Genomic DNA, 17,195 nt, shown 5'->3' on the forward strand with positions numbered 1-17,195 from the left:
TTAAGGACGAATTTAAGAGTTTGATAGAAAGGATGAAGGCAAAGGTAGTACCGAGTCCATCCGTTGTCTTGGTTGATACTCATCAATACATCATCATGATAGAGACTGGTCCATCTTCCAATCGAGTAAGCAGTAGTATCCTCAAGACAAGCTTGAGCGAGCAGTTTTGGGGATTTCAAAGTAAGCTGTGACAGAAATTAGTGACGAGCGAATGCGGATCGAGATCTATCGAGATGCTCACACCACAATCATCGTCCTCAGAAACGCTAATTACTGATCCGAAGGACAACCAAAGAGGATTCCCTTTAGCAAACAATACTTCCACTGATTTGCTACCAAGGTGCGACCCCACAAAAGTCTCAAAAGTGTCGAAATGCTGCTCGATGTGACTTATGACATTTTCATACGAAGTATAATTTTGAAAATCAAGCTGAGGAATGGTCGTGGGTTGAAAATAATCGGAATCGCGTGGCCAAAGAGCGTAGATATTTTCGTATTTCCTAGGAGACTCGTATAATGGACCAAGTGGACCCATGCATATCAACCCAGATGTAGGTTGCATCCAATATTGTTCTGGTGGTATGTATCGGTGCATTGACTTTGATTAGTTGGTAAGTGAAGACGTCTTTTTCGCATTGGAGTAAGACATTACCTCCGTTGTTCTGGCGGCTGCCACAGAGTCTACCAACTGAGTCCCGTGAAGATCTGTGAAACGCGTTGAAGATACAATTTGCAAACTCACGTAGCGATATTTGAGGTATGTGAACGCGAAAGGATCGGATGCACACAGTCCGGCGAAGTGCTGTAATGGAACTAGCGCTGTACAAATATTACCATGAGCGACTCATATACGAGGGTTTCAAGATCATTGCCCTACCAGAATGAAGTAACATTCCTTCGAGTGACGGATCACACTGAAGGATTCCAAACAACTGGGCCAAATTGGGATGTCTTCAAAATTCTCAGCATCAAATTTTAAAGTTGCAAGAACCCTGTCCAACGCTTACCGCAATCTTGAGTATTGGAGAACGTCATTTCTGAAAGCCTATAGCACAATGATGAAACGTTTGTACATGAGCTGAGGCCGCACAGATGGAGATACAAATACCTCGTTAGCATGAGGACCTTTGTAAGTCACGACAGTGAAGGGGGTGTTATCTCCTAGCCCAGTCACTCTAGCAGGGTGGAACGATCGTACGACCTTCACAGATCCTTGTGAACCATATGTGACCCGTGCCATTGTACCTAGTAAGAAGACGTCTCCGAAGGGAATTGAGCGAAACTATGAATAGATGAGAAAAGATGACACTTCAAGACACTTCAAACGCTGGAGTGCATGAGATAACGAACCCGCTTCCCCGCAATGAGATTGATTAGATATTCATCATGATGTTGGTGGTAGTTGTTGTTTGTGATAACAATGTGGTCCCGACCGACGTTGTTGATCTCAGACCCCTGGATCGTGAAATGGGAGGCACTCTCGAAGGATATTTTAGACAAAGACATAGTGTTTCTCAGCAGTAAGTCGAATAGAACAGTGATGTTTTATTCCAAATCCTTTTTGGAGAACGTTTCCGAGTCTCAAGATCAAACATGCTAATCGCACGCCCTCCTACATCTCCTCGAAAACCTCATTTTTTTTGAATTTCTTGCGGTGTTTGAAGCATGTCGTGCACAAGGTATTTTGGTTGATTGGAGCGAGAAATGAAATCAAAGCTAGAGGGTTGATCATTCAGATTTCCAGACAATGGACGTCCGAAAATGATGTCGCTATATGTCAGTATCAGCTTGACTATCGCAGGCATTCAATAAAAAAAATACCTACAATGATAACATATTAGGGTGTTTCCGAACGATGGTACGACCCAGTGCGAGCCTGCGACGTGTACTTACCAGCCTGCCATTGATCCAATTTGTATTGGGCTTCACCTTGTGGCAATACGATGGGTATAATTAAGAAGGCTTTGCAACTCTAAATCAAATACAATTATCCAGGATTACCCCAACGTGAGCATGGCCAGACCAAAGGCTTACGAAAAAGCCCTCATCTTGAAGAGACCCTTCAACTTTATTCTCTTCTGCAATTCTAGTGACTCCTGGCCCATTCAGCTCTTGTGAACGGTGTTCTGTGATCCACGCTTGACAGTGCTCGCAGTTCTGAATGTTCAGTGTTTTGCCCTCCTTTACTAACAGCTCCCAAAAATAGATATATATAGCTTATAATTCGTGCTCACCTATTTTATAGATATGTATGCGGGACCATCTAATTGGATTCAATTTCGACCAGTCAGCTTCAGACTTCAAGCGGGGACAGGCCGAGCCACAGTAAACTGAAAGTGTTGGGTCACCCGAGATGCAAGAAATATTGCAGGAACATACATATTGTCCAGTATTGTCCATCTCACGGACGACGAAGAAGCATTGAAACGTTGAAAGTCTTATACGACTTGGTAATGGCTGCTCTTTGTTATCTGGTGTCTGATGTCGTTGGGCATTCCGGGCGCCCACAAGCAAATGAGCGCTCCAGCTTATTATAACGTACATCAGACGTACATACAATGATGAGTAAATTTAATCCTTGAAAGTCCCAAAACCAGCTATTACTACTACTTAGCAGTCCCTTCGCAAGCGGTTTTTCGATTGAAAATTCTGGATCATACTCTTTGTTATGCCCAAGATCTTCGATGTTGACGCCGGCGTCGATGTCATTATTTCTGTTCAAGTTCGAAAAGAAAGCATAGTACTTACCCAGGAAAGATATGCTTCGCTTCTCAGGACCCTTCGAAACGGTGGCTTGAGAGCTGTTGGGCGGCGAGGAGATTCGGATGCGCAAATTTTAGTGTTTGTTTCATGTCCTGAAGCGTTCTTGCGGGTGTTGGTTCACAAAGAACGGTGAGTGTATAAACAAGTACAAAATAGTTTTTTGATGAATGAATTTTACAGTAAATCAGATTTTCTTTCCGGTCTGCCAGTAATACCCATTCCTGACCACACTATTTTGCCTTCTGAACGGATTCGACTGGTCCACTCATATATCACGTCTGCCAATTCTGATGGTGGTCTCGGCATCCATCCAGACATTCCCCGCTGGGATTTGATCCAAACAGTCTTTTGCCTTCATGACCGTGTATTCAACGAGCTCTGGGTACACTCATGGGCTTCGAACTGGCTTAGCACCGCTTCTGTCCCACAAGAACAAATTCGAGCCCATTTTGGCGACGCATTTTCCTTGTATTTCATCTTTATTCAGTCCTATACGCGTGCATTAGCTGTCCCTGCAGCCTTCGGTGTCATTTTCTGGGGTATCGGAGCGCCATACTCGCCAATATACTCTCTTCTCACGTCTGTATGGGGCATTGGTTTCGTGGAGTGGTGGCGCGTGAAAGAGCGTCGTATAGCTCTGAGGTATGGTGTTCGTGGTTCTACGAGAGTCGAGAAAGCCAGAGTACAGAACAGATACAAAGATATCTCGACATGGACGCGGGAAATAAGGATACTAGCCAGTGTGCCAGTTATTTTAAGTTTTGCGGTGCTATTAGCTGTGTTGATGACGGGAATATTCTTTCTGGAAGAGTTCTGCGAGCATTTCTATACAGGTCCAGGGCGGAACTACGTTGTGAGTATTTTTGTTTTCAAGGGACACTTCTCTACTCATATTGCATCTACAGACGTTTACCCCAACGATTATCTATGCCATCTTGGTTCCTCATCTCATCTCGTTCTTTCAATCTTGCGCTGAGCGCTTTGCTACATGGGAGAACCATACCCATCACTCTACTCACGACGCGTCCGTCACATTGAAAACATTCATTTTCACCGCCCTCGTTGCTTACCTCAGTCTCACTCTAACGGCCCTTGTTTACGTGCCTTTTGGTGACGCGATGGTTGCGGTAGCCTTAAAGTGGTTTGGCCGAAACACATCCGGCACATTCGACTCGATTGTGTACGAAGGAAGGACACACTTGATGCTGGATCGCTCGCGGCTAGAGGAACAAATGTTTGCATACACTGTTACCAACCAAATTGTCGACAGTGCAAGCGAAATAGGATGGCCTTACGCTATGAAGATCTGGCACATTATACTGGAGTTGATATGGAGAAAACAATCTGACAATCTGCTTTCCGAAGAATTATGTGAATCCCCAACTATGGAGTCACCCCCGGATTCACCCATAAGCCCGTTCAGGGAATCAGCAATCCCGCAAACACCTAAAAGCCCATTTGCGACAGCGTTCGCCCACCTCAGATCCTTTTCAACTTCCTTGTCTCTTCAACGCAGCGCGGAAGATTCCCTGCTTACTCGAGCCCTGCATGAATCAACGCTTCCCTCAACGCCATCCAACCTCTCCACTGATTACTCTGAAATGGTGATTCAGTTTGGATATATCGTTCTATGGTCCACAATCTTTCCCCTTGCACCATTCTTCGCGCTCCTCAATAATGTACTGGAAATGCGTAAAGACGCTTTTCGGATAGCGAATCATGAGCGGAGACCGATTCCCGAGAGAACGGAGAGTATCGGGCCGTGGTTAGACGTGCTGGAATTCCTTGGGTGGGGAAGTGCAATTGTCAATGTCATATTGGTTGGGCTATTTTGTCCAAGTTCGCAAACCGACGAACGAGGGAAATGTGGATATCTGTTTGACCTTACCGAGGACACGGGCACCCCTATTGAAATGATATCTATCGCTCTCTCGGACGCAGTTTGGGATTCTGCCGATGCTGCTGCGTGGCGTGAGTTAGCGTTCACCGTCCTTCTCCTCGTCTTGGGCGCGAGTCAGGCGTGGGTGGTGGTCAGGGGTCTGATGAGACATATCATAGAAAAGGTAATGTGGGAAGGAAGTACGGAAGTGGAAAATTGGAGGAACGAAATGAAAAGGGTGAAGACGGGGTTCCTGGATGGGTTGAGTGATGAAGGTGTACTTTCACATGCAAACGTGAGTGGTGAAAGCAGTAACTTACATAAAGCACAAACGGAGAAAGAAAAGATCAAGCCCAATAAGAGGCGTTCAGAGCGAAAGAGGAAATCACTCCTTACAAGGGATGAAGAGGATTTACAACAAGCCCCGAATTTGCAACTAGATTCCCCAGATATATTTTGGACATATGACGAAGGATTAGAAGAGATTCGGAGATTGAGTGGCAAAGAGGAATAATCTGTCACTGTAATGGGTAAGACTCCCACTTGAAATAAAATTCATCCATGCCAATGCGTATATTCCCATGGACAACACAAAGCGTTCGCCTGCATAGTTTTAAAAAATTCGTGGAGGTCTTCAAGAGAATGTTCTTGACCGTATTCTTCGTTCTTGATGAAGTCGAGTCGCAAAAGATAATGAAGGTTTGCTCCGAATTCTTTCCTTTGATTCCCATGTGCTGGCATTCAACGGTCCAACGTCGGTGAGGGTTCGGCTTTGTTGTACTGTGATTCTCGGAGCCGTTTCGGGTGGATAAGAACAGAACGAAGATTGCGATATCGATATACTATTTCCAACTGGGTGCTCGCGATGGTCCAGGGAGTGTAAAAGGTCATACGAGTATAATCAATTGATATTTCTAGCACTTGATTACTCGTTCTTCAGATCGAAATAGTCACTCCAGATAGAATTAACGCCTCGATTTTTATTTTTAACCGAAATTCCGCCTCATCCTACTAAGAATATTGGGATGACTCCGGCGAGACTTGACTGCTTTGGTCATTACTCCAAGGAGGAGAGGTATTTGAACCGCACTGAAACGAGATGTAAAATAAATCTTCAAAGATGTCTTTCTCTCGACTAGCTCTTTTTAGCGTTATAGCTCTGAGAGCTATTCACGTCGGTTTGGCTCACTGTATGTTCCCCACTTGTTAGTAGGGTTTGGTGATTTACTTCCTCAATGCACTGCAGACACATTCCCTGACCTTATTGTCAATGGGACCGTCACCTCTGACTGGCAATATGTGCGGGAGACTGCGAATCATTACACCAACGACCCAGTAAGTGAGGCAAGTCCTATCTATTTGATACATCCTCATTATTGTGTGCATTCGTATACAGGTTACTGATGTGACTAGTGACGCCATACGATGCTATGAGCTCGATTCAACTTCTGCTGGTGCTGCTGGTATTGCTACTGTCGCAGCTGGTTCAACTGTTGGGTTCCAGCCCAATATCGACCTGTACCATCCAGGGGTGCGGAATATTTCATTGCCGTTCCTTCTCTTGTCTGATTTCCAAGAACACAGTACCTTTCTGCATACATGAGCCCCGCAGTCCCAGCAGCAAACTCAAACAGTGCGGGCTTGAATTCGACTTGGTTCAAGATTTGGGAAGCGAATCCCCAATACTCCGCTGCGACAGGAATGACCTTCCCTACTCAGAGTGCGTAGAATTTGTTTGTTTCACCAGTGCATCAGTTTCAACCACATCCTCTGTAGATGAGGTTCAATTTACGTTTACTATTCCTAAATCAACTCCAAGCGGGTGAGTTCGCCGCCTATGTAAATTTACTGGCCATGACTTTAATTGAGTTTTGCATTCGCGAAGACAATACCTTCTCCGAGGTGAACAAATTGCCTTGCACGTTGCAAGTACTGTCGGTGGTGCACAGGTACTTATGCCCTCCAGGCTCTGATCAATATCGTAGCCGCTCACACCACTGATTGCTTGTCCGTCACTTTTGTTAGTTTTACATCGGATGTGCACAAATCAACGTTGTGGACGGAGGTGATGGCACTCCGGGTCCTACGGTCGCTTTCCCAGGTAGGCTGCGTATTATTTGCTCAAGGGCCCACCGCGAATACTTATACTCAACGCTAAAAAGGTGCTTATTCTGCCACCGACCCTGGTATTCTAATTAGTACGTCTTTCTCGCAAGTTTACAAGTCGAAAAAGTTGATTTATTCACTTCACTCCAAAGACATTTATGCGTTGCCTGCTGGATACGCTGGATACCAAGCTCGTAAGTGCTAGACTCAATACCTTCAACTTCATGTTTACGATTCTCGAAAACAGCTGGCCCTGCTGTCTGGAGTGGATGATTGCTCTGATTATATATTTGCCGATCGATGTCCACACACTTGTAAAGCGCTGAATACAGTACTGTTGAATGAATTTGCCTTCTGAATCTCACTCCTACATTATCATAGTCGTTCGAGTCTTCATCGTATAACCACTCGTTTTACAAATCGTACAATTGACCACCTGCAGTATCTAAGAGCTCACAGAATCAGGAAATCTGGCATAGGCTAATGCATGAAACTACATATTTGGTATGCTTAAGCGCCAAGAACAAACGCCTTAGGTTTCGGTCCGATAGCTTATTAAGCTCCTAAATAATTGCGTACATCCACACCCATTCCATGCGCTTTCACGTCTTACGTCTGATTTCTTGACTGCTTATACTTTCTCCTTAGATCTTGTGTAAATGGACGCCCGTCTTCGTCGTGTAAACAAGGAAATTGCTGGTGCGCATTTTCAAGCTCTAAATGTCGTTCGAACCATGATATCAACAATTTCTAAGATTGCAAGAATGACAGAACCTCTAACATCTCTTTGGAGCTCATTGATAACTCCCCGTTTCATCTGAGAGGCTCTTTTCCTGGCCCAGAGGATACACCATATCAAGGAGGCCACTTTGAGGTGGTGAGTATTTTACAGATCGCCACCTGATCTCTGGACAATAACGTTGGATCATGTTCATCAGGATATTATCATCCCAGACTCATACCCTTTTCAACCGGTCAAGATGAAATTCATTACCAAGGTCTATCACCCCAACGTGTCTTCTGCATCTGGTGCAATTTGCCTGGATATTCTCAAGGATGCCTGGTCTCCGGTCCTTACACTCAAATCCACTTTGATCTCGCTGCAGAGTTTGCTCTGCTCGCCTGAGCCGAATGATCCACAAGATGCAGAAGTGGCAAAACACTATACCACGAGTAAAGGCAGCTTTGAGGAAACAGCCCGGTACTGGACTCATATATATGCTGGAGGGCCGGGGGCAAAGGATCCCAAGGGCTCAAAAAGTATCAGAGACGAAGTGGCAATTGCGGGATTGGAAAATGCGCATGTAGACCAGTTTGAAGGTCTCGGATTCCCAAGGAATAAAGTGGTGAGTCGTATATTTGACTCTTGTGGTTCCGTGCTCGTTCTTTCCCTGTCCCTTCGATTATTCGACTCTGCAGGCTTATACCATTTTCTGTAGATCGACGTTCTCAGGAGATTGAATTATCGCGGAGCTAATGTGGCACAAATATCGGAGGACAGAGTCGTCGAAGAATTGCTCAAGTCATAGTCATACTGTGTATCGTTTCTGTTCCGTGAACCTGAATTCATATCATATCCCCATATCTGACCCTCGTAGACTCCTCATGACAAGATGCCTGGGCATCCATTTATTACCTCTAATATCTTAAACCTTTTCAACAACACTATCGACACATGCTTCTTCCACAAGAGACTGGACCGCCTAAACTCAAATTCCTGAGTTTGGAAAACTTTACCTCTCGACTTTTAATTTAATCTATCGTTTAACCAATCGCATCGGTACAGGAAATTGTATTACCCTTTGCATATCGCTCCTCCCAAGGTAAAGCCAGTGTCTGTCGGTGTTGTCAACTGACCAGCTTTCAAAGGGTTCTGGCCTTCCCTAAGAGTAATTTATTGAACCCGCGTGACCATGGAACTTAAAGCAATTGTCCCGATCAACGGTGCTTTTCAAGTGTGCCAAAATCTCGAAATCTGTAGAATTGCCTCAGGCGCAGAGGCGCAATCGAGGTGCTCTCCAACATTCCCAAGCTCAAGAGTATAGTGGCTTAGTTGCTGAGGAATCAGGCCACTTTCCTCTGACTGCAGACTTAAAATGATACATCCATATCCTTCAAGTTGTACATGCAATTGTGTATTGCACGGAAGCGGTTCTGAAGTAGACTTCCATCCCTCCCGTCTCTATTGTCCTTGAAGTCGTTTCGATCTCATCTCTGCCGCTTCTAGTTTCAATATCTGGGGACATGGCGGAAGTCGCAGAAAGCTCTGCCTATTTAACGACGTGGTTCATTGGACGATGCATTTTATATACTACATTATGATTCATGATGGTAGCTACTTGACAGATGCAGAATATATACTGTGTTCCCAATTTCCTTTTTTTCCAATCAACGCTGCTTGAAATCTTTAGCGAATGTCCAGACTCGATGTTCCTCCGTGATACAGCGACTACTGTCAGTGTTATACGAATGATAGCCAGCTTTCTCCGCGTACAGTTATTTACTTAATCTCAACTAATCTCCACATAATGTACTCTTATAGCTAGAGGTCCGTAAAATTTGAAGCCCATCATTTGAACTGTTGAATGTTTTTCCGACCTAGAACGACGTGGCGAGACAGTAAGGCCTCGTGTGGTGAGCACAGAAATAATGTCTGATAACGGGACAGAGCATCGGAGGTAGCGTCAAATTCATGTACTAGAATATGGTGGTGGCAACGCTCCACCAACTATTTTGGCTATGAACAGAGGCTCTAGCACCCTGAACCAAGTGGTAGAGAGCACAGATGAAGTCTTTGTGACATAGCAAGATAGTTAAGTGGAGCGATGGAACACAAAAAATCCAGTACTATGAGAAGAGTTGGCGTAATTAGTATGGAAGGGGAATGCTAGCGCTGCCATTGTTGCATTCAGCGTGTTTTGAATGCCTGCTTTTATATGTTTCCTGCGTTTTGGAAGTCCCCGGAAGGAACTACATGATCTTTCCTAAATAACTCGAGATTTATTGCCACTGCATTTTAGTATCAACTTACTTTTGACCCAACGCCCTTGAATTGATGTAACGAAACGTAGTTTGTTATCGATATGATGGATAATTTATCGTGCTGAAGCACCGCGGGACGATACTCATGCCTTTCACTGGTGCAACGCAGAGTAAGGCCATACACACGACCGGAGTATATATGTTCAACCATGTCCTACGTACGCGTCGGCCAAGTCTTCGGATCATGGAAGCAGTCTCAGACAAAATGTTTCATCACCAAAATCTAAAGTCAGCGAAAATGAAAGAAAAAAACAATGACATTGGCTTATCGGGACGTTCAGCATGCAGGCAACGTCACCATTGATCTCAAACTATGTCGTGCATCTCAATGTTGCAAAAGTCAGAAAGGATCTGTATTGTTTTGGCATATGTGGGACTTCCGGGCATACTGTGTTGTTTAGGTTTAGGCTGTATTTAGGTAGCGAAAAATGAACTGATTGTATTTGCGTGGCAATCCAGATCCAGAAAACGAAGGTCTAAGCCTTCATCACGACAGGGGCCTTCATGAGAGCTGTTCATGACGTTCACCTTCCGGACATCACCTTTACTACGGATACGCCCATTATACAATTCCGTCCAAATGGACATGCGCCGTTTATTCTGTGCCGTGTTATCTGTATCCACGAGCCCATCCAACGATATTTCAGGGGAGACTTACCTATCTCATCAACCCAGCGCACACTAGCTATCACTCAGCCTGAGCGAGGGCTGGTCTCTGAAAGCCTGACTCTCATGCGCACATACTCAACAGCTCCCTTGTAAAACTTGTGACCAAACTGTGATAGACCTCGCCCCGAATACCACGCTACGGAAGAAACTCTAGCATCACACCAGAAAACCTCCGCCTTTAATTCTGAATGGGCAAAATGCATTGCATGTTTAAACAACGCTGTTCCGACACCTTGACCTTGCATAGTTGTCTTGCATGCAAATTTCCGAAAACGCACTGTGATTATCTCGGAGGGCCCAGTAATTGAGCCATTGTCCCAAAAAGCACTACTGCCACAAGCGGAATGAGCAGCAACATGATCGATGGGGATGGGGTCCAAGAAAAGAGAAATAACGGCGATAGGATCATCATTTGCCAAAGGGTTGTCCATGAATGCTCCGAAATGCCATCCATTCTGGTCCTCCGGGAGTTTGACTTTGTCGATAGGCATGTCGGGCCAGAGTACCTCGTGTCGCAACGGAAGCGTTCGCTCGACAGCTATACGCTCGAATTTTAGTGGGAGAGTAGCTAAAAGTACTAATATTTGTGGTCCAGTCCCAGTTTCAGGTCTTTAACATTGGCACTCACCTTGCGCGTCCATTTTGCGTTCAATCGATTGGATAAGCAAGAAATACCGAATGATAACGCTTATACGATGCTCAATGGGGATCCTACAGACTGGACTTGAAACGATTTGATCAGCTTTACCTTGTTGGTGGTTGCTTTGATTTTATCTTATCTTAGAGTAAACTGATAACCCCTATAAAGGGATGATTATGCGCTTCACGGGTTGTCTTGCTCCGCGGTCCTGTGAAACTTGTGGAACTGGTACAACTGATACACGCATATATTCACATTCTGTTGGATAGAATCGTGACACTATTCGATGTTGCTGAACTTTTTACGTTTCCCTAGAGCATATTCTTTTTTTCCTCGCGAAATTCACAGGCACAACAATAGCAAAACCTTGGAACCAAACTGAAGCTCATTTTACCCTTGGCAGTAAATGGTCACCATAAAACTCAACTTTACCCAAAGATTTCAAGTTGAGAACTTCGGGCGCAGAGGTAAAAAAAACCCACCCGGTCTCACACCAACAATTATGTAGGCTTCCGAAGTCTACACATAATTGTTTGAATTTTATGATTCCACTCATTCCAGGGTACCCATACTATGTGGTAGACGGCAAGGGATTATGTCGATAACACGGGAGCTGCTCTTCTCTTGCAATTGAGAGATCTGTCGTGTAGTAAGCAAATGTCGTTTCAATCGTGGGGCATAAGGAAACTTGGGAAAGACCCCGAAGGAGAATCGAAGATTTGGTTTGCCACTAGTCACATAGGTTTCTGACAATTTTGAATGCAATGGCGTGCCAGTGGTTAGCCAGAAGTGGAATAGAGCGTCGCCGAAATCATGCGCTACAAATCTCTGAGAAATGTAGGAAAAGCCTGGGTATTACCTATTATCGCGAATCTTGCTTCTCTGGTATCACAGCTTTACGGGCCTTAGGAGACACCGACAAAGATCGAAGGAATGCTGTTAATGTGACGAGAATGTGACGCTGATGAGCGCAATAAAGCACTTGAGACTCTGAACCTTGTTCGTTATCAACTTGCCTATGATCAGCTGCAGCCAAACTCAAGTCGTTTGATATCCTAAAGCTTAAAATATCCAGGCGCGTATGACCGCAGGACGACTCAAACGAATATTTGGCCAGGGATTCCGGATAGCTGAGGCTTCTAGATCTATGAGTGGCTGTGGCTCTATATCTGGTATAGTTTGTAGAGCCAACAATTGAAGTCTGAAGTCTGAAGTCTGAAGCTTGAAGGATTAGCTTACACCAAAATAGGAGCATTAGAGGAACGAAGGACCTGATGTAAAAGGATTCTGAGGAACCACTAAGTCAGGGCAAAAGCGCTTAAACAGATATTTAGCGCCAATGTGGTCTTGTTTGTCGCGTCACGAACACCCACCCATTCATCTGAAGTTCTCATTATCAACTTTTCGCAGATATGGCAGAACCTACCAAACAAGAAACTGAACAGGTCTTCAAAGTTCTCAAAGCTCAAAAGGCCAACAAAGTGCGTACGAGTCCGTCAAAATATAGGTCTTGATGTTGATGTACTTGATTAGACCTGCTTTGACTGTAATGCCCGCAATCCAGCCTGGTCTAGCGTTACTTATGGTGTCTATATCTGCCTGGACTGCTCGAGTGTCCACCGAAACATGGGCGTACATATATCTTTCGTTCGGTGCGTATCTTGTACTCAATCTCATCCATATGATTTAACATCCCACGTACAGATCAACAAATCTCGACTCTTGGCAGCTCGCCCAGTTACGGAACATGAAAGTTGGCGGGAATCAGTCTGCAACGGACTTTTTCACTAAGCACGGCGGTCAGTCACTGTTAAACGACGCTGATACGAAAAAGAAGTATTCTAGTCGCGTTGCTGAGCTTTACAAGGAGGAATTAGCGAAACGAGTGAGAGAGGACACTGCTAAGTATGTGTATTGTATTCCAATCCTTCCTTTGTTGAAGATTGAACTTGATGGCCAGATTCCCGCAGGGTATATTCGTTGAAGGCATAGAGACACCCGTAGCGCCTAAAGAGAACACTGAAGATGATTTTTTCGAATCATGGTCGAAGCCATCCACACCGAAACCCTCGGCACCTTCTACCCCTCGAATCTCCACTCCTCCCATCCTTGGTCGTACACCGTCCCCTGTTACCCCCGCATCGTCTTCCACATCGATTACTGCGCCAGCTCCTCGTACGACCACATCATCGGCAGCAGCTCGTACTGGCAAAATAGGTGCTACCAGGCTCAACTCTGCGACAAGTATCGGTTCGGGACCCAAAAAATCAAAACTAGGGCTAGGTGCTTCAAAGGCTGCGAAGCCCATCGATTTCGAGGAAGCGGAACGCAAAGCTCGCGAGGAGGCCGAACGTATCAAACAGCTCGGGTACGACCGTCAACGCGAAGCAGAGGAGGAAAAGGTCCGCAAAGAAGCTGAGGCGAAGATGGCAGCTTTAGAGATCGGCAACAAGACTGTTTCCGCTTCTGTTAGTGCTGCCAAAAAGGTTGAAACACCGAAGTCCGCTTCATTTCCTCGATTCGGCTTCGGTGCTATCCCTAGCGCAGGTGCAGCAGCAGCAGTAGTGCAAGGGGCGAAATCCAAGTACGTACATCTTCCGTCTCTATTAACGCCAATGGACTTCAATGTAACTGCAGCTCCTCGGATGCTGTCGACGACGCACCCACGACTGCTCGTGATAAATTTGGCAATCAAAAAGGCATCTCCTCAGACATGTATTTTGGGCGAAACTCTTATGATCCCCAGGCAGCAGCCGAGGCTCAAAATCGACTACAATCTTTTCAAGGTGCATCTGCTATATCCTCCAGCCAGTACTTTGGCCGAGACGATGAAGATGAGCTTGCGATGCGCCGAGGCAATAGTGACTCTTTGCTTGGAGATGGAAGCTTGGCCGGATTGGAGCTTGCTGCGCGGGATGCTTTGTCACGGGTTATGGCCAATCCCGATGTGCAAAACGTCGGAGACAGTATTCGAAATGGAGCGCTAAAGGTCAGCGGAATGTTTTGTTGCTGCCAAAGTTCCATTTGTCTCAAATCATCACATTCTAGCTGTCTGACTATCTCGCGCAAATGTCGGAGCACTAGTCTTCTGTACATAAGAGCAGTATACCACCGTTTTTATGCATGGTAAATGCACGGATATTTATATGAAGTTCACATATCTTAGTACGTTGTCTTCATACTCATGGTTATTAAATAGATCACGATTCACGCCTTATTGGCCAAAGAGGTCGTTGAAGGGCTCGCTTCAATCGTTTACAAGTTATAGATCGGAAGGTACGTAGTTCCCGGAATCATGTCTTATCTGTTGGAGGTGTTTGTATTGAAGCCTACGGATTTTGTATTCCAACAACCTGGTAGGAGAACCAGTCTTTCGGAAAGGTACAATCGATGAAAATGAGTCGCGAATCTATAGTACCCGTGCATGTATGTACTGAGCACAACTGTACCATTCCATGCATCTCGTTTCACTGTTGCTCGTGTACTAAAGACCATAAGGATCTCCGGCCTCCTCGATTGAACCCCACTCATTGAATTCAACTCTTAGGAAAATCTTTTTTCAATGGCACGATTTGGACCTCATTGTAGGGAATCCGGCGAACGGGAACACACAATATGAACGAACATCCGAGTCGAACGCAGGTCCTGAGTTTCGGGCGAAGATTCAATCATATGAGGTTCGATCGTCTGAGATTCCACTCCGTCAGTGCGGGGAAAAATTCAACGGAGGAACACCTATCCAGATTGAGCCCCCAGAGAAACGGTAGACAACGTTCCGACTATCACTGGATTGAGGGAAGAGGTCGAAGCAAGGGACATCAAATGAGGAGACGCCGATACTGGTCGAGAGCTGGTCGAGATTGACGACTGGATTCGTCGTCTTCTTCATGTTCAGTATATTCAAGGTCCGGGAGACATCCAGCAAGCTCACTCGAAGCGGGAAGTTCGACCTGCGGAAAATATCTTTTACAAGATCGTCAATCCCGGGAGTGTCAATCTTAGTATTCAGGAGGCAATATGCAAGATCTCTGGATCGAAGATCTTGCCTGGTCGATCAGAGGGGGGTTCTGGGCTGGCAGAGGCTGGCAGCTGCAAGGTGACGATCTTCGAGCTCGAAATCTCAGTCCCATTATGAGCACGATGTTGGCTAAAGCAGCCGTCCGCAGAGCCCGATCACATTCCCGAGGCATTGTGGTACATTTCGAGAAAAATATGGTGATACAAATGTCTAAAGAAGTCCCTCTTCGAAAGACGCTGCCAAAGGCAAAGATCAAGTGAGTATTGAGTCGAAGTTGCTCAACTGTTACAGAAGGTTTTTTCTTTGGATCTTCGGTTGCATAGAGAGAGATATCGAAGTATCCGAATTCTAGTCTGTCGAAGTTACCATCGGTTCCCGCTGGTTCCAACGACTTCCCATCGAAAGCCTTTTTTTTCAGAAGAAGTGTCGTTATCGACGACCGGATCGCCATTGTCGTGCATTCGATCGGGTAGATGCAGTGGAAGCCTTCGAGAAAATCTCAATGGTCGAGTTTCTCAAACTGAAATCATCTGTTTGTTTTTGTCCCGAATATTTTTGCGAAAAGTGGTATCACGTACACACTTGCGGTATGAAGAGCGGTATCGCTCTCCAATTCCTCGGGTGTGGAGGCTCTGCCGTTTTTGTAAAGGGGCTGTTGAGGATAAATGTCATGCCCTAATGGTATGTGAGGCACAAGCATTGTTGGTTATGTACATCCATGTCGCATCTAGCGCAATGTGTGTAGCATGGACCCCGGCTGTTCCTCAATGGGGTGTCGGTTTTCCTTTCCTTTCCTATAAAGTGTGATCGCGTGTCCTCCTTCTTTTCCTCCTCGCATATCAGCGGCAAGAATTCTTCTGGGGCGGCTGTCGTAAAAATGGACTGGCGTGGCCTTTGATAGCCAGCAGAGGCCGTTGATAGATAATTTACTGTTTCTCGAACGCTGAGATTTCTTACGAGGATGCTCTCCTTGTCAATGCAGAGGGGCTATGGTATCCCATCGAGCTTCTCCATATCCTACGGGACCTTCCATTTAGGCTCCGTCATTTAATTCAAAATCAAAACTTCCAAAGCGAAAGCCATTATTTGAAGGACCAAAGATGCGAATCTTTAAATCAAGGACACTGAGGAAGTAAGGTGTGAGAAGGAGAGGTGAAGATAGGATATACATGTCGAGCATGTAAATTGATAACCATACGGTGTGATAGAGTTGCTCCGACTCTTTAGCCTTGCTGAATATTTGAGTGAGATCGAAGATACAAGAATAAGACCACGGCGAGATGCATGGCGAACCCAGTGTGTTAGGCCAATATGTACTAATGCCCTCGACCTCCTTGTATTGCAATCACAGTCTTCATGAGTTTTTAGTCTCCATCGTCAGGTTTACACATGGCTTTCCGAGTAAAGTCGAAGGAAGACCGAATCATATGCACTGACAGGTAGTTATTTTCCGGATTGTACCAGATTAAAGGGCGTGAACATTGTTCCGAGATTCGAACTGGAGATAAGATAAACGCACAAGTACAAGCAAGCGCCCGTTGTCTTCATCGTAGACCGAACTCGGACAAACCATAGATGCAGAGATTGAAGTCAGGCACAAGAAATAAGGCTCTAAAGCTCCTGCGTCGTTGCCAAAGTAGCACCCGCTTGGTACATATGCGGATAAATACAAGCCTTTCACTGGCTTCCACAGGGCTTCCAGAGTGATAGCCAAGGCCTGACCCTTCCCTCTTTCTTTCTGTCAATGATTGTGGAAAACACGTGTCGGGAGAGTACCGAAATAAGCAGATCCTTCAACTTGAACGACGTCCCAAGGCGTAGGAATTCTTCATACTGGGCCCTCCTGAATAACTTAGTAACGACCATCCTGCGAGGCGAACTACGGTACTAACCCGAATCTCAAAATCATGGGCCAGGGTATCAGCTGGTATCAAGGCCTATCAAGGCGGTTTTCTCCATCTCGGCCTCTTTTCCCTATCAAGTATACAAGTCTAAGTTTCTAGCGCGACCAAAAACTCCGAATTGTAAAGGTTTTTAGCAGTATTAATAAGTGATGATCATTGTATATGTACCGTTTC

At 45.4% G+C, this 17,195-nt stretch overlaps 8 protein-coding genes across 8 annotated transcripts; 5 read left to right on the top strand and 3 right to left on the bottom strand.

Moving 5' to 3' along the window:
• Window positions 1–76: 76 nt before the first annotated feature.
• On the bottom strand, window positions 77–1,919 carry C8R40DRAFT_498158 (uncharacterized protein). Its single transcript, XM_046235255.1, has 7 exons — window positions 1,826–1,919; window positions 1,351–1,770; window positions 1,109–1,282; window positions 1,008–1,045; window positions 878–951; window positions 653–819; window positions 77–598 (listed from the first exon to the last, which is right to left on the bottom strand). Exons 2-7 carry the CDS (start codon window positions 1,504–1,506, stop codon window positions 176–178), a joined length of 1,032 nt encoding a protein of 343 aa, XP_046083465.1. The 5' UTR covers window positions 1,507–1,770; window positions 1,826–1,919; the 3' UTR covers window positions 77–175.
• A 749-nt stretch (window positions 1,920–2,668) lies between these two features.
• C8R40DRAFT_1071856 (calcium-activated chloride channel-domain-containing protein) lies at window positions 2,669–5,156 on the top strand (the record flags this gene model as incomplete). Its single annotated transcript, XM_046226390.1, has 3 exons — window positions 2,669–2,892; window positions 2,944–3,616; window positions 3,669–5,156. The coding sequence occupies 3 exons, from the start codon at window positions 2,669–2,671 to the stop codon at window positions 5,154–5,156; spliced, it is 2,385 nt and encodes a 794-aa protein (XP_046083466.1).
• Window positions 5,157–5,761: 605 nt separating this feature from the next.
• On the top strand, window positions 5,762–7,184 carry C8R40DRAFT_1117925 (glycoside hydrolase; the record flags this gene model as incomplete). Its single annotated transcript, XM_046228675.1, has 10 exons — window positions 5,762–5,832; window positions 5,889–5,977; window positions 6,039–6,173; window positions 6,227–6,362; window positions 6,419–6,464; window positions 6,528–6,591; window positions 6,668–6,743; window positions 6,805–6,840; window positions 6,901–6,942; window positions 6,996–7,184. Coding segments are annotated over 10 exons (721 nt in total), but the record flags the coding sequence as incomplete, so codon positions are not given.
• Window positions 7,185–7,407: 223 nt separating this feature from the next.
• C8R40DRAFT_1052729 (ubiquitin-conjugating enzyme/RWD-like protein) lies at window positions 7,408–8,277 on the top strand (the record flags this gene model as incomplete). The annotated part of the gene is made up of 4 exons (XM_046224778.1): window positions 7,408–7,447; window positions 7,504–7,625; window positions 7,687–8,094; window positions 8,188–8,277. The coding sequence occupies 4 exons, from the start codon at window positions 7,408–7,410 to the stop codon at window positions 8,275–8,277; spliced, it is 660 nt and encodes a 219-aa protein (XP_046083468.1).
• A 1,131-nt stretch (window positions 8,278–9,408) lies between these two features.
• On the bottom strand, window positions 9,409–10,043 carry C8R40DRAFT_498348 (uncharacterized protein). The gene is made up of 2 exons (XM_046235258.1): window positions 9,780–10,043; window positions 9,409–9,732 (listed from the first exon to the last, which is right to left on the bottom strand). The coding sequence occupies exons 1-2, from the start codon at window positions 9,939–9,941 to the stop codon at window positions 9,562–9,564; spliced, it is 333 nt and encodes a 110-aa protein (XP_046083469.1). The 5' UTR covers window positions 9,942–10,043; the 3' UTR covers window positions 9,409–9,561.
• A 1-nt stretch (window position 10,044) lies between these two features.
• On the bottom strand, window positions 10,045–11,172 carry C8R40DRAFT_498305 (uncharacterized protein). Its single transcript, XM_046235257.1, has 3 exons — window positions 11,088–11,172; window positions 10,449–11,027; window positions 10,045–10,390 (listed from the first exon to the last, which is right to left on the bottom strand). The coding sequence occupies exons 1-2, from the start codon at window positions 11,098–11,100 to the stop codon at window positions 10,483–10,485; spliced, it is 558 nt and encodes a 185-aa protein (XP_046083470.1). The 5' UTR covers window positions 11,101–11,172; the 3' UTR covers window positions 10,045–10,390; window positions 10,449–10,482.
• Window positions 11,173–12,511: 1,339 nt separating this feature from the next.
• C8R40DRAFT_1052911 (uncharacterized protein) lies at window positions 12,512–14,229 on the top strand (the record flags this gene model as incomplete). Its single annotated transcript, XM_046224792.1, has 5 exons — window positions 12,512–12,580; window positions 12,633–12,751; window positions 12,804–13,010; window positions 13,060–13,683; window positions 13,737–14,229. The coding sequence occupies 5 exons, from the start codon at window positions 12,512–12,514 to the stop codon at window positions 14,227–14,229; spliced, it is 1,512 nt and encodes a 503-aa protein (XP_046083471.1).
• A 338-nt stretch (window positions 14,230–14,567) lies between these two features.
• C8R40DRAFT_498197 (uncharacterized protein) lies at window positions 14,568–16,161 on the top strand. The gene is made up of 3 exons (XM_046235256.1): window positions 14,568–15,195; window positions 15,266–15,373; window positions 15,441–16,161. Exons 1-3 carry the CDS (start codon window positions 14,987–14,989, stop codon window positions 15,922–15,924), a joined length of 801 nt encoding a protein of 266 aa, XP_046083472.1. The 5' UTR covers window positions 14,568–14,986; the 3' UTR covers window positions 15,925–16,161.
• Window positions 16,162–17,195: the final 1,034 nt, after the last annotated feature.

The sequence above is a fragment of the Lentinula edodes genome, assembly GCF_021015755.1.
Source record: "Lentinula edodes strain Le(Bin) 0899 ss11 chromosome Unknown C8R40scaffold_32, whole genome shotgun sequence".
NCBI lineage: Eukaryota > Fungi > Basidiomycota > Agaricomycetes > Agaricales > Omphalotaceae > Lentinula > Lentinula edodes.

Bases quoted from the DNA above. Each gene is read 5' to 3' on its own strand.
- C8R40DRAFT_498158 (XM_046235255.1), bottom strand. From the start codon at position 1,506: ATGTCTTTGTCTAAAATATCCTTCGAGAGTGCCTCCCATTTCACGATC. The intron at 1,046-1,108 runs GTATTTGTATCT...ATTGTGCTATAG, and splicing joins AAGGTCCTCATGCTAACGAG to GCTTTCAGAAATGACGTTCT. The intron at 952-1,007 runs GTAAGCGTTGGA...AGAATTTTGAAG, and splicing joins CTCCAATACTCAAGATTGCG to ACATCCCAATTTGGCCCAGT.
- C8R40DRAFT_498348 (XM_046235258.1), bottom strand. From the start codon at position 9,941: ATGGTTGAACATATATACTCCGGTCGTGTGTATGGCCTTACTCTGCGT. The intron at 9,733-9,779 runs GTAAGTTGATAC...CGAGTTATTTAG, and splicing joins TCAAGGGCGTTGGGTCAAAA to GAAAGATCATGTAGTTCCTT.
- C8R40DRAFT_498197 (XM_046235256.1), top strand. From the start codon at position 14,987: ATGTTCAGTATATTCAAGGTCCGGGAGACATCCAGCAAGCTCACTCGA. The intron at 15,196-15,265 runs GTGACGATCTTC...AGCCGTCCGCAG, and splicing joins CAGAGGCTGGCAGCTGCAAG to AGCCCGATCACATTCCCGAG. The intron at 15,374-15,440 runs GTGAGTATTGAG...TCGGTTGCATAG, and splicing joins CTGCCAAAGGCAAAGATCAA to AGAGAGATATCGAAGTATCC.